General features: G+C 43.9%; 1 protein-coding gene across 2 annotated transcripts in view; it reads left to right on the top strand.

Moving 5' to 3' along the window:
- The window catches only part of LOC145412919 (phosphatidylinositol transfer protein alpha isoform-like), an 86,031-nt gene that overhangs the window by 4,773 nt on the left and 67,343 nt on the right, over positions 1-13,915 (top strand). For both annotated transcript variants that reach the window (XM_080282721.1, XM_080282722.1), the window contains exons 2-4: positions 3,924-3,954; positions 4,257-4,420; positions 11,627-11,726. In XM_080282721.1, coding sequence (XP_080138847.1) covers positions 3,924-3,954; positions 4,257-4,420; positions 11,627-11,726 — 295 coding nt within the window. The remainder of the gene's footprint in view (positions 1-3,923; positions 3,955-4,256; positions 4,421-11,626; positions 11,727-13,915) is intronic.

Raw genomic sequence — 13,915 nt, 5'->3', positions numbered from 1 at the left:
AAGCATTTTTTAACTCAACTGGTAAACAGTTGATGGCAGATGGTGTCAACCATCATCCACTCACTTGATGTACTGTAATGTTGCCTACTTCTTGCTTCACCATTATCTTTTTGTTTCATTGTCTGCCCTCCTCTCTTCCTACTTCTACCTTTCCCTCCTGTCACATTTTATAACCCCTCTATCTACTTCAGGTGGCTGTACACCTGAGTAACAAGCTTGATGGTTTCCTGTGACCTAAGAAACCATTTACAACTCTGGGTGGTAACCTTATAACCTCCAAATGACGTAAAGTGGAGCCTACAGTGGTGCCTCTGTTAACAGAGATGCAAATGCAGCATCCATTAGGAACCAAACATTTGCTTTTCTCTGTGCCTCACTGTGGTGAGGCATTGTTAACTGCAAGGGGACATCAGTTCATTGCATGGGACGGCCCTTTAGGGGCTTGCCTGCAGTTGATGGTTCTTCTCAGCCAGACAGACTAGAGTTGATCAGCAGCAAAAACAACAACTGGTAAACAGTGGTTCCATTTGCTTTGGCATTTCCATAAACACTTACCGGTAGGTTGCTGGATGATCTGTATGTGTAACAGCAGCAGCACATTCTTACTGTATTATACAGTGCCATAGTTGTACCATAAAATTTTGCTTAGATTATAATTCCATACATGAGTGATATGTGTATGTACAGGTAGGAAAGCCATAGTTAGGCAGTATTATGCAGGACTGATAAAGCAGCTAATCCATGTGACTGTGGGTTACCATTACAGAACCTTCCATCTGAGAAGTACTGTATTCCACCCCCACCCATCCTTGGTGCATGGAAATTAGTGAGGAAGATTTTAGTCATGTACAGGGAGAGATACCAGAGTTGAAACAAACAGTATACTGTAACTGCCATTGAAGAGTTGAGCATAAGAGTCTGTTAACAAGGAGGTCATTAGAAACGGATACAGTCAATAAAGTTGTATGGGACTGATATCCAGTACAGTACAGGCTATCACGCCACTTGACCTTCATAAGATTGCAAGACAGACACTTGTGAACTTGGAACCACTGATACTTCTCCAGCTTGTTATAGTGGAATCTCTTAAATTGCAGCTTTATGAGACTGAGCACAGGCTGTGATTTGAGAATACCGTGAGTTAGAAATAAGTAAAATAACTAATCTTATGGGGAAAATTACTATCGGCTATGTTATCTTGGAAAAGTTGTCCCTGTTTTCCTCAAACTGGTCACCAGCGAACACTGACAACCCCCGAAAAGAAATTAATAGAGTATAGCATATTTAATGGGAGTGAACAGTATTATAAGATTCATACTTGACTTTGACTGACAACATTGCTTGAATGGATGGTAGAGATGGTGGAAGGGGGAGGGGTTATGCGGCTTAAGGCGGACTACAGCCTCTCAGCACGAGATGAGTGTGATGCTGGCTCTGCTGCAGCCTCTGTGCTGCTTCCTTCTCATCAGCCTCCCTCAGGAACCCATCAAAGTCCAGTGTGGAGATGACAAAAGTGGTGTCATTGTCGCCTTCAGCTGCCTCAACGTTGTTGTAAGAGTTGTCGATTCGTTGAGATTCATTCATTACTAAGTGGGCACAGCCTTTCCATATCTTCTGTTGAAATGAATTTTTCACAGGTTACTATTTATTACTTCCACCAAGGAGGTTATGTTTTCACTGGCATTGGTTGGTTTGTCTGTCTGTCTGTTAGCAGGGTTACTCAAAAAATTAGGAACAGATTTTGCTGAAATTTTTTGGAGGGGTAAGGTATGGCCCAAGGAACACTCCATTAGATTTTGGTGATGATCCGGATCATCATCTGGACCCAGGGATTTTTTAAAGGATACTTTGCCATTGCAGGATAGTGGTAGTTTCAACATTTTTGCTTCTAGCTTGATAAATAATGCCTACAGTGCATGCACAAAGTTTACAAGATAACCTCTCCACTTTGGCGGAGGTTTGCAATCTCAGTTTGCTCTTGTTATTCCTGGATTGCCACAACTGCTGGGCATTTTTATAAACTTACCTCTGATAGCTATAAATGAGGATTTAGAATGCATGATACACTAACACATCCAATCGGAGTGGTGGTTGGTAAACAACACAGCCAGTTGGAGAGATCGTTGGTAAACATTGCTGCAGGCGGGGCATCCTTAAACATCCCTAGGTAGGTAAACCCCAATATGCAATACCCCAGATTAGTGATGGGGGTAGAAATACCACCCTACCCTGCCAAATGATGGTCAAACCCTGGTACATCGATTTTTTTTTATAATCGATTTTGATGATATCTTAAATTTTGTTTGGGTTGATTTAAAAACTGTTTTTAGACTTCGATCAGTGTGTTTTAGTCATAGGTGGGGTGAACATTGTCATTTTAGGATACAGTTTACTAAGTTTGATTTTTTTCTCCAGACTTATTTTTGATGATTTCCAGATTTTATTTTTGGGTTATGGTGAGATATAATCTGCTTTTAGGCTTAGTTTAGCATGTTTTAAAGATATTTAGGGGTTTAGGTTAGCAAGAAACTTGTTATTGGACTCATTTTGGTAAGTTTAGGACTTGGTTGGGGGGTGGATCCCAAGGCTCAAAAACACATCCCTAGACTTTACATGTTAAATCTACCCTGACATAATGATACCTCGCCTAATGATGGTTTTTTTCTTAACAAATCCCATTGTTAAAATGGGGTTGACCTGTATACAGTACAGTATTTTGTTTTTTCCATTCACTTCTTGCAGTCACAAATAAACAGTTAAGTACAGTATCTGTCTATCTCTTGCCAGGTGCCTTAATCCCATATGGGGTGGCCACAAACAAATTGCCTCCATGTCACCCTGTCCCCTGCCATGTCACTGCCCCACTCCCAGCTCACACCCCCCTCCCACATATACCTCTCCACTCCATCCCTCCATCCCATCCTTGGCTTCCCCCTCCCCCTCTCCCTCTCTGCCTCACTCACATACACTCTCCTTGTCAGTCTCTCACTCTACATCCTCTCCACACGGCCAAATCACCTCATTTTGTTTCTCCTAACACTTCGTATCACATCTACATCCACACCATAACACTCCTTCACATCCTCATTTGTCAGTCTGTATCTGACAAGTGAGGATGTTAGGACAGTATCTGTGTGTTGCATGTATACCAAAATTACCTGAGATTGTGATTGTTATAATATTGATGGAACTGCCACACCTATCTGGTAAAAAATTACCTCATTGAGTGCATAATGGTGGGCAACTTTGGCTTTCTTCTCACCGCCTTCAAGCCTCCATATTACATCTAACTTTTGGGTGTAAGTTAACGTTGGATTCTTCTTCTTCCCCTTCTTCAAAGAAGTTGTAGGCTTAGGAGGGTTACAATCAGCCATGGTAACAGTGAGCAGGTGGAGGAAGCACAAGAGAAAAAGAAAATCTTCTTGTAAATCACACCGGAACCACACGCTAACAGTGGAGAGAAGATTGCACTGAGCTGGGACCGGGGCGTCAAGCATGCACGTCCTTCATGCTTAGCATGGGAGGGAAGTGCTGTGATTGACTTAAAGTAAGTGTGAGCTTGAATATGATTGGTTTAGTAATTGCTGGGCTTCTGCGATTGGTTTACACCCGTCTAGATGCACACACCAGAGGTCATGGTGGCGTGTATTATATGAGGCATCAGAAAAGCATCATTTTTGAGGCTGCATTCGCGAATTGTGTGTAATTTCTGTGAGTTGCTGATATTGCAAAAATGTTGCATGATGTTACGGCGTATTATGAATCCTCTTTTTAGAATCGGACGATATAGGAGATTCCACTGTATGTGGCTACAGTATATTTATGCTGTGGTAATCCTATACTGTATTTTGATTTTGCATATAGTGTAATGTCTTTGAAATCATTGGAAGAATTTTTCTGGTAATTTTTTTTTTTTTTTTCAGTCGGGTCATTCTGCCCATCACAGTAGAGGAGGTAAGAACCTACCTATATCATAATTATATGAAATATTTGCTCCCATCAACATACTTGGTATTGGCTGACAATGTACAGTATCAGTTTTCCTCTACGTTCACCCCTCTTGCCTACTTGTTGCTTCCATTCCCCTTGACAGATTTGTTATAGATTGCTCCTGCCATTCATTTCAGTTCCAGTACTGTAAAGGATGAGTTGACTGAGGTGTGTATTATTTGGATAGAACTGCAAAATATTGTTAATATTAGCAGATTTAACTTTACTCATATTGTATGATGATAACTGATCCCAATTATTTCCAGTACCAAGTAGCCCAGCTATATAGTGTTGCAGAAGCCAGCAAGAATGAGACTGGTGGAGGTGAGGGAGTGGAGGTGCTTAAGAATGAGCCCTTTGACAACTACCCTTTGCTTGGCAATAGGTTCACCAGTGGACAGTACACCTATAAAATCTACCATCTCAAAAGGTATAGTGCCGTAAATTGCTCTGTCGCAAGTTTATAATAATTCACATTGCTTTTAATCCTTTAGTCGGATGATGCCCTTTTATATTTTATACTTGCTACCTCCAGATGATTTTATTAACCTCTAAAAGATGGGTGTCTGCACATGTGGTCATGCCCCCCACCCCCCTACCAACACCCTCACATACCCCCCACCCCCACCCTCTCTACCCCCATCACCACTGCCGCCCCTACCCCCACCCTCTCTACCTCCATCACCACTGCCGCCCCTACCCCCATCACCACTGCCGCCCCTACCCCCACCATCCCCCGACTTTTTTTTTTTTTTTTTTTTTGGGGGGGAAGAAGGAACCAAAGGCCATGAGCCCGCAATAAGAGTTCCCTCCAAGAAAAAAACAAAATACAAGAGAGTGCCAAATTCAAGATCCATTCATTTCGAGATGCCTGGACACACTGCGTTTGAAAGACTGGAGATCATAGGCAGCAGGAAATACAGACAGAGGGAGACAGTTCCAGAGTTGACCTGTTGCGTAAATGAAGGACTGGGAGTAACGGTTAACTCTTGCATTAGAGAGTTGGACAGAAAAGGGATGAGAGTTTGCTGCTAGACGGGTGCTACGCGCCCGTCGTAGAGGTGGAGGAATGCATGCAGACAGTTCAGAGGAGCAGTGAGCATTAAAGTAGCGATAGAAAAGAGATAAAGAGGCAACATTGCGGTGAAGAGACAGCGGTTGAAGGGAGCCATTAACCCCTTAAATGCGGATCGTCGCGTTTGCAAGCTCGCCAAAAAGGACATAACGGCGGAGCGTCACATTTGCGATTCGAGTTAATTTTGAATAAACGCGGGCAAGGATGTTCCAGCTGGTATTGTCTATCAGTACCACCACCCTTTAGCTACAATTAGCATACTTTACCTTTGTACTACTGACCTCCGTTGTTGCCAAGTATCGCGTCCCCCACCCCCCACGGCCCGGCCAGCCTGGCTGTGATACATGGCAGCGCTCTGACTGCTCAGAACTGTAAATCTGCGCTCTCCTCTCACAAGCAGTTTATGCTAATAGGAAATGCTTGTTTCCCCAGTTGTAACACTAGCTTTTTTTTGCACGGTTTGCCCCTGTTTAGCGTCAGTTTACCGCAGGCTTTCAAAGTGACATTATGGCGAGTTCTAGCTCTTCCGAGTCAGTGCGAGCGGCCGACAGGAATGAGAATAAAGTGACGGGCGTAAGGCAGAATAAAAAGCGCGCTGCGGTGATCTTTTGGGAAGTAATATGATTGAAAATAATTTAGTATACATGTTTTTAGCTGTGAAAATGGAAATGTTTGTTGAGTGACGGGAAGACCGCCGCTGCGCTGCATGTTTGCTGTACGCTTCGTTGATTATAGCCTTATTTTCAGTGCTTATTGTACAAATACGGATTCCAAACTACCTGTGCGTTGTAGTATAAAGTTTACTGGGACAGAATGAGGCTGTGGTAGGGGGGAAACCAGGTTGTTGGAGGTGTGAAAGTGAAGATTTGGTTACCCAACTTTGCAAGTCTCCACAAGTCCTTGGGTAGTCCACGAAGGCTCAACACCTATCTCTGGAGAAAGCTGAATGTAAGTACTATCTGCCATACCAAATATAATGTTCTAGGGTTAATCTCTGATTTTTGGCTAATATTTTCCTACAGGTACTCAGACCGGGATACAACCCCGCCACCCGGGGGGGGGGGTCGACTGTTCATGGCCGCGCATTAGGGGTTAAGAGGAGAGTTAATGAGACGAAAAGCCTTTGACTCCACCCTATTGAGAAGAGCTGTATGTTGGGAGCCTCCCCACACATGGGAGTTGTACTCTACACAGGGGCGGATAAAACCCCTGTATAGAGTCAACAATTGTGCAGGGGTAAAGAAAGAACGGAGTCGGCTTAGCACACCCAATCTCTTGGAAGCAGATTTTACAAGAGATGTAATATGATCTTTCCAAGATTAGTCCCGAGTAAATGAAACCCCCAAGCATGTTCAAGGATGATGCAGGATTAAGCTGAATATTATTAGATATTAGTGGGTATATCTGTGGAAGATTTTGACGGGTTGATAGGTGTAAGAACTGAGTCTTGGATGCATTAAAAACAAGAAGATTATTTTTACCCCAGTCAGAAATACGAGCCAAGTCAGACATTAGGTGTGCCATAGCCTCATCCCTTGTTTGTTGAAGTAACTGCTGAGATGGGCGTTGCGGGAACCGAATGGAAAGGTGAAGGGTGGAGTCATCAGCGTATGAGTGGATAGGGTTAGATGTACAGCTTAGAAGGTCATTGATGAATAAAAGGAAGAGAGTTGGTGTTAGGACAGAGCCCTGAGGAACACCACTGTTGATAGATCTAGGAGAAGAACGATGTCCGTCTACAACAGCGGCTATAGAACGACCAGAAAGGAAGCTAGCGATGAAGGCACAGATAGAAGGATAGAAACCGTAAGAAGGCAGTTTGGAAATTAAAGATTTATGCCAGACTCGATTGAAAACCTTTGAGATGTCAAGTGCAATGGCAAAGCTTTCACCAAAGTCCCGAAAGGAGGATGACCAGGAGTCTGAAAAGTAGGTGAGAAGATCGCCAGTGGAGCGTCCCTGACAGAACCCATACTGACGATCAGAAAGAAGGTTGTGATAGGAAAGATGCCGTAAAATTTTTCTATTGAGAATTGACTCAAAAACTTTTGAAATAAAGGACATTAAAGCAATTGGACGATAGTTGGAGGGTTGGGAGTGGTCACCCTTCTTTGGGACTGGCTGAATGAGAGCAAACTTCCAGCAAGAAGGAAAGGTACAAGTTGACAGACAAAGGCGAAAGAGTTTGCCTAGACAGGGTGTAAGCACAGAAGCACAGTTCTTGAGAACAACAGGAGGGACTCCATCAGGCCCATATGCCTTGTTAGTATTGAGGCCAGTGATGGCAGAAAATACATCAGCTGATGAAATTTTAATGTCAGCCATGAGGAAGTCAGAGGCGGGAAGTGATGGAGGAACAGCACAGGAATCGTCTAAGGTGGAATTGGAGGAGAAAGTCTGTGCGAAGAGATCTGCTTTATCAGTAGAAGAAATAGCTACAGAACCATCAGAGTAGAAAAGCGGAGGGAAGGATGATGAGGTAAAGTTGTTATGTTTTTGGCTAGGTGCCAGAAGGAGCGGTAAGAATTCGAGTTGGAGAGTTGAGAGCATTTAGTATGGATGAAATTATTTTTGGCAGAGCGAAGAACAGACTTAGCACGATTCCGGGCAGAAATGTAAAGATGATGTGATTCAGTGGTGGGTTGGCTCCGGTACCTTTTGTAGGCCCTCTCCTTGTTGCGGACAGCATTAGAACAAGCGTGATTAAACCAAGGCTATCTTGCGGTAGTCAAAGGATATGAGAAAGGAATATACAGTACTCGTCAGAAGTATTCAGCGTTGTCCGCCGGGCGCGCAATACTTATGGCCCAAAAAGAATCACCCATTTTTGGGGGTAAGAATTGAGCCACAAGTTTGAGCTCCGAGCATGACGTCACGGTAGCCTGAGGCCTTCCGACACGCTGGTTGGTTCCCGCCTCAGTTTCCCACGGGCTGCCTGAGAGAGAGGAACTCCGCCGAGTGTCCCTCTCAAATTGCGCCATTTTTTACCGAGTGTCCCACAGTGTTTTGGCCTTTAAAACTTTGTTATGGCACCTACCCGTGAACTATCGAGTGAAATCATATCCCAGATCATTGCTCTAAAGGAGGCAGGCCACCAGACAAAGGAAATTAGTGAATTGGTTGGTGTGGCACGATCGACAGTGCGTCGTTGGTGTGCGCGGTTTCGGGAGGAAAACAGTGGTGAAGTTCCCACAAAGAAACCGAGGTCTGGTAGGCCTAGGAAAACTTCCCCAAGGTCTGTTAATGTTTTAAAACGTGCAGTGGAGTTTAATCCTCATGTGAGTGCAAGGAAAATTAAGGAGAGCAACCCAGAAGTGTTTGGTGAGGTGTCAGTGAGAACAGTGTCTCGTAGGGTGCATGAGCTTGGTTACACAAGTCACAGGCCTGTGAAAAAGCCTCTTCTCTCTAGCAGCCAGAGAATTCGTAGGCTTGCCTTTGCTAATAAATATCTAAACTGGGGTGAGGAGCAATGGTTGTCAGTGTTGTGGTCTGATGAGGCAACGTTTAGTGTTACCTGTAACAGAGGAGCACGAAAAGGTAGTGACCCACTTGACCCACGGTATGTAGAAAGCACAGTTAAACATCCTGATTCACTCATGGTATGGGGTTGTTTCTCAGGGAAGGGTTTGGGGAAGCTTGTTGTACTTCCCAAGAACCTCAGAGTGAATCAGGATTTTTACCTGGAGCTTCTGTGTGATCATTTACCAGACTCCTTCGAGCTAACAGGTGCACGAGTGTTTCAGCAGGATGGTGCACCTGCTCACAAGGCCAAATCGGTCACCAATTGGCTTCGTGACTGCGAGGTATCATTCATGACAGACTGGCCAGGAAATAGCCCAGACCTCAACCCGATTGAAAACCTCTGGTACCTCGTAAAGAAGAGTCTCCAAGGGAAGACGTGAGCTCTCTGCCTAAGCTGGAAGCCGCCATTCGTGACTCCTGGGACAAAATACCGCTCCAGCACCTCAGGAGCCTCGCCCTTTCACTTCCAAGACGTCTCAGATCCGTGAAGAAACGTAAAGGCTACCCTACAAAGCACTAAAGGTAAATAAAATGCATTATTTTTGTTTTTTCAATGTTGAAAGGTTTGTTTCTCAGGAGGGACGCAGGGCGCTCCATACTTCTGACGAGCACTGTATGCTTCCATGCCCTAGAGAATAACCTCCGTAATGCGCAAGGCACATTCAGATGGCTCCCGGCCATGGAAACAATAATCATTCCAGGGAAAATCAAAGAAGTACTGCCTGAGGGCCTCCCAATCTGCGGCTCCAAAATGCCACAGGCGACGTTTCCGTGGAGGGTCCACAGGGTGTACTTGAGTGATAGGACAGGTTAAGGTGATAAGGTTGTGATCGGAGGAGCCCAATGGAGAGAAAAGATTAACAGTGTAAGCAGAAGGATTAGTTGCAAGGAAGAGGTCAAGTATGTTGGAGTTCTCTCCAAGGCGGTCTGGGATACGGGTAGGGTGCTGTACAAGCTGCTCTAGGTCATTAAGGATAGAAAAGATGTAGGCTTGTTCACCAGGTGGATCAGTGAAAGGAGAGGAAAGCCAAAGGTGGTGGTGAACATTGAAATCTCCTAGAATGGAGATTTCAGAGAAAGGAGAAATGGATAGAATGTGTTCCATCGTAGAAGTAAGATAGTCGAAGAATTTTTGATAGTCAGTAGAATTAGGGGATAAGTAAACAGCACAGATATATTAAGTCAGAGAATGACAGGAAAGCCAAAGCCAGAGTGTAGAGAATTCAGAAGAATCGAGTTCAGGAACACAAGAGGAAGATAAGTTGTTGCGTATATATACACAACAGCCACCTTTGGCTTTGAAATGAGTATAGAGAAAGTAGGAGGATACAGAAAAGGGTTTGCTGTCAGTTGCCTCAGACAGCTGAGTCTCAGTTAGAAAAAGAAGGTGAGGTTTAGAGGAGGAGAGGTGGTGCTCAACAGAGCGAAAGTTAGAGGAAAGGCTGCGAATGTTGCAGAAATGAAGAAGAAGAGAGTCAGACAGTGGTTCCAGGCAGCTCTAGTCGTCACCAGGAGAGGGGCGGAAGGTGGGGGCATTTATGGTCCCCCCCCTGGGGACTGCGAGGCTGGGTGATGAGATGCCATGATTTTTTTTTTTGAATTTTGGAAAAGGAAGTGTAGTGTGTACTGTACATGTAGTTTGGTGTAGATAGTTAGAGAAATTTGTGTTGGAGAGCATGCTGGCCTACCCTGTGTAACTGAGACACTGAAAAAGATCAGCAAAGGGGGATGGTCAGGAACTAGTCCTGAGGGCTGATGAAATGGGAGCTCCAGCACTCCCTGTCATCAGCTTTCCATCCACCTTGGGAGTACTGCCCTGCTCGACTGGTGCTACAGTCTACTCCCCACTTTCTCCTTACCCACACCCATTACCTTCCACTGCCCCCTCACCCCCACCCCTACCCTCCATTGCCTCCTCTCCCCTACCCCCTCACCCTCCACCCCCTACCCCCCTCATCCCCACCCCCTACCCTCCACCCTCCTCACCCCCAACCTCTCACTGCCACCCCCACCATGTCGTACCTGCCGATTATACCCATCCTGAGCGTATGTCAAAACATTCCGATGCCCGTCTTTTAGGGGTTAAGCTTAAGGGAGACATTTCAATCACTAGATGTGATATATATAGCCCTAATTAATCCCTTTACCTTTTAAGATCCTCTCTAAGTTCATCAAAATGTGGAAGGTGCAAGAATAAAATATATAATTTTGTCATCAGATTGAAGGGCTTAGTTATATTGCACTTAAACACCACAGGCCATACTAGCATCTTTTCACCTTATGATAGCTCTCCATGTGTTATGATCTTTTGCCATTTCCCCTCTGCTTGAAGGTCCCCATGCATGACTCCATCCTAAATCTTCCACAGTCTACCTCGGGTCATTCTTTCATCCACAGTCATAACTGTAATCCTCCTCAGTTAGTCACTCTCCCTCTTCCTGTCAACAAGACCAAACCATATTAACATACATTAATTTTACTCTAATTTTACATCGTTACGAACCAGTGGTTTGTTGGAGCAATAGAAGTGTAAGAACAATGATGACTGCTGGGTAAACTAATTCAGTAATAGGGCATGATAATACTATGAACTGCATCCTAACCCAGTATTCCATAATCACATGGGGTAGGGAGATTTTAGCAAGGTACCATTTTCTGGCATCTCTTCCAGTTTAGCCATGATAAAAAGTCCTTAATATTGCCCTGCTCTGGCTCACTTGTAATGCTTTCTTCCTTCCCCTTCCCAGCTTCCTGCCTCTCACCAGTATCTCTTCTCATTGAGTTCATGATGCTAAACTCATTGTCATTATTTTTTTTTCTCAGTTGGCTCTAGGTGACCAAAAGTACCATTTAGTATAACCACCCACATTTATCTTTATACTGTATATGGTATGTATTGGTGCCAGGATACTGTACATCATCATGTTTACTTTTGTAGTGTAGATTGTACAGTAGTTCACTACTTATCAGTATTTTCATTATGTTGTACTGTATGTATATACTGTATAATATTCTAAGACTCATGTCTTTCTCTTGCAGCAAGGTCCCAGCATTCATTCGTCTGCTGGCTCCGGAGGGCTCTTTAGAGGTTCATGAGGAGGCCTGGAATGCTTACCCTTACTGTCGCACCATAATCTCGGTATGGCTTTATTTTTAACATAATCATCTCATTGCTTTGTTTAGTGAATGTTAGTCATATGGTCGTGCATTACAAACTTTGTGTAGTAATCTTGGAAACATCAGCCAATTTGATTCAACTTTTGGGGTCCTGCCACAGCTGTAGTATAAAAATATTTTCATACCCTTGGACAATGATATATAAAAGAAAAAAAATATTCTGGTAAATTTCAGATAATTTAACTTCAAGATTTTGATTTTGAGGGTAGCATCAACTGTGCCTTCTGCTCACAGACAATTGTGCTAGAACTTTTCATCAAATTATCAATTTAATGTTTTTGCTTGACTCTTGCTTTTTGGTTTTCATTGCTGTTTGAAATTGGGGGCATCAGTGTTCTATTCTGGAATGTGAAGTGATGCAGTATGGTACATTGCACTTGCATTGATAGGGCTAACAGTTTAACTTATATATATATATATATATATATATATATATATATATATATATATATCATCGTCATCATCATCAGCCGTTTGAGTATCCACTGCAGGACCGGCCTATCCTGACTGAAGTCGGGACAATACAGCCAATGTATCTCTACCAAGTGGCTTAGGCTGTTGGTAGAGATTGTATATAGGGTGAGAAGTGCTTGTAAGTGTAATTGTAGTGTTGAAGTGGCTTTTTATAGTAAGCAACACTGGTTCAACCCCAGCACCCCTTGTGTCCACCAATGCAGTACATGGCCAGGTGAACACTCCCAAAGTTTATTACCCTGGCGGGGCGCGAACCCTGGCTCACCCGTGTATGAAACGCACACTCTACCACTGTACCACAGAGGCTCCATATATATATATATATATATATATTGCCAGACGCCTCAATCCCGTTCGGGGTGGCCACAAACAAATTGCCTCCACGTCGCCCTGTCCCCTGCCTTTTCACTGCCCTGCTCCCAACTCACACCCCCTCTGTCATAAACCTCTCCACCCCATCCCTCCATCTCATCCTCGGCCTCCCCCTCCCTCTCCCCCCCTCCACCTCATTCACATACACTCTCTTCGTCAGTCTTTCACCCTCCATCCCCTCCACATGGCCAAACCACCTCAGTGTATTCCTCCTAACACTTCCTGTCACATCCACATCCACACCACAGTGCTCCTTTATATCCTCATTTGTCAGCCTGTCTCTCCATGTGACTCCACAGGCCCCTCTCAAATAACTCATTTCCACTGCTCTCACTCTTGACTTGTGTCCTGCCAGCAACGTCCAAGCTTCACTTCCATACGTTAGAGTTGGTACAGTAAAAGTCCAATATTTCGGCATCCAATTCCCCGGCAAATCTGACATTTCGTCAGTTTTGAGAAATAGTCCCATTTACGAAAATCTCCGATCGTTCGGCAGATTCTCCGATTTTTTTCGTCAGTCTTGAAATTCTCCATGAGGCTCGCCAGCTAGCTACCCGCCTTTACCCGCCTTAGTGAGTGAGATAGTGAAAGTGATGGAACGAGTCTACCACTGCCATGAAGCTCAGAGGCTAGCTCTTTCTCCTATAGCATAAAGAGAGGACAAACATGTAGTGAGTCTAGCATGGGAAAGAGAATCTGTTTCGCCATTCTTCCGCCATTCTTCCGAGTTGTTGCCGTGCTGCTGCCAACTTCTCTTGATTCTTCTGTGTGCTTTGTGAACTTCGTACCGAAATACCTCTGAAATTACTATTCGAGTATGCTGGGGACTTCTTCCAGCAGTAGCAGACTCCAATCAACCCCTTCTATTGTACATATGTAAATAAGGAACCTGCTATAAGTTTAGGTAAGTGCATGTGAACTTGTAGGCCTACTGTACCATTACATTTATATACAGTATGTTCACTAATTTCTTTATTTTTTATATTCATGTACAGTATAGTACTGTATTCATTACAGTATTGTACAGTATCAAACAGTATACAGTACTCTCTCCAAACACATTTGTAATGATATGAGTAATGATGATAGTGTTCACCGAAACATATAAGGTACTGAGTGGGTAGGGTTTTCGGTATTTCGGCAATTTTGATATTTCGGCACTTGCCTGGTCCCATAGATGCCGAAAAATCGGACTTCTACTGTATCACAATATTGTCATGTACAGTAATCCCGCATTTTTTGCGGATTTTTTGTCTACGGTTTTGCCCTCTCACGGATTTTCTTAGCATTAATAAGTTCAACTAA

This window comes from Coenobita brevimanus, chromosome 94, assembly GCF_032717465.1.
Source record: "Coenobita brevimanus isolate Jiangsu-jjx chromosome 94, ASM3271746v2, whole genome shotgun sequence".
Classification (NCBI taxonomy): Eukaryota; Metazoa; Arthropoda; class Malacostraca; order Decapoda; family Coenobitidae; genus Coenobita; species Coenobita brevimanus.
This window is presented reverse-complemented; position numbering and strand designations above follow the sequence as displayed.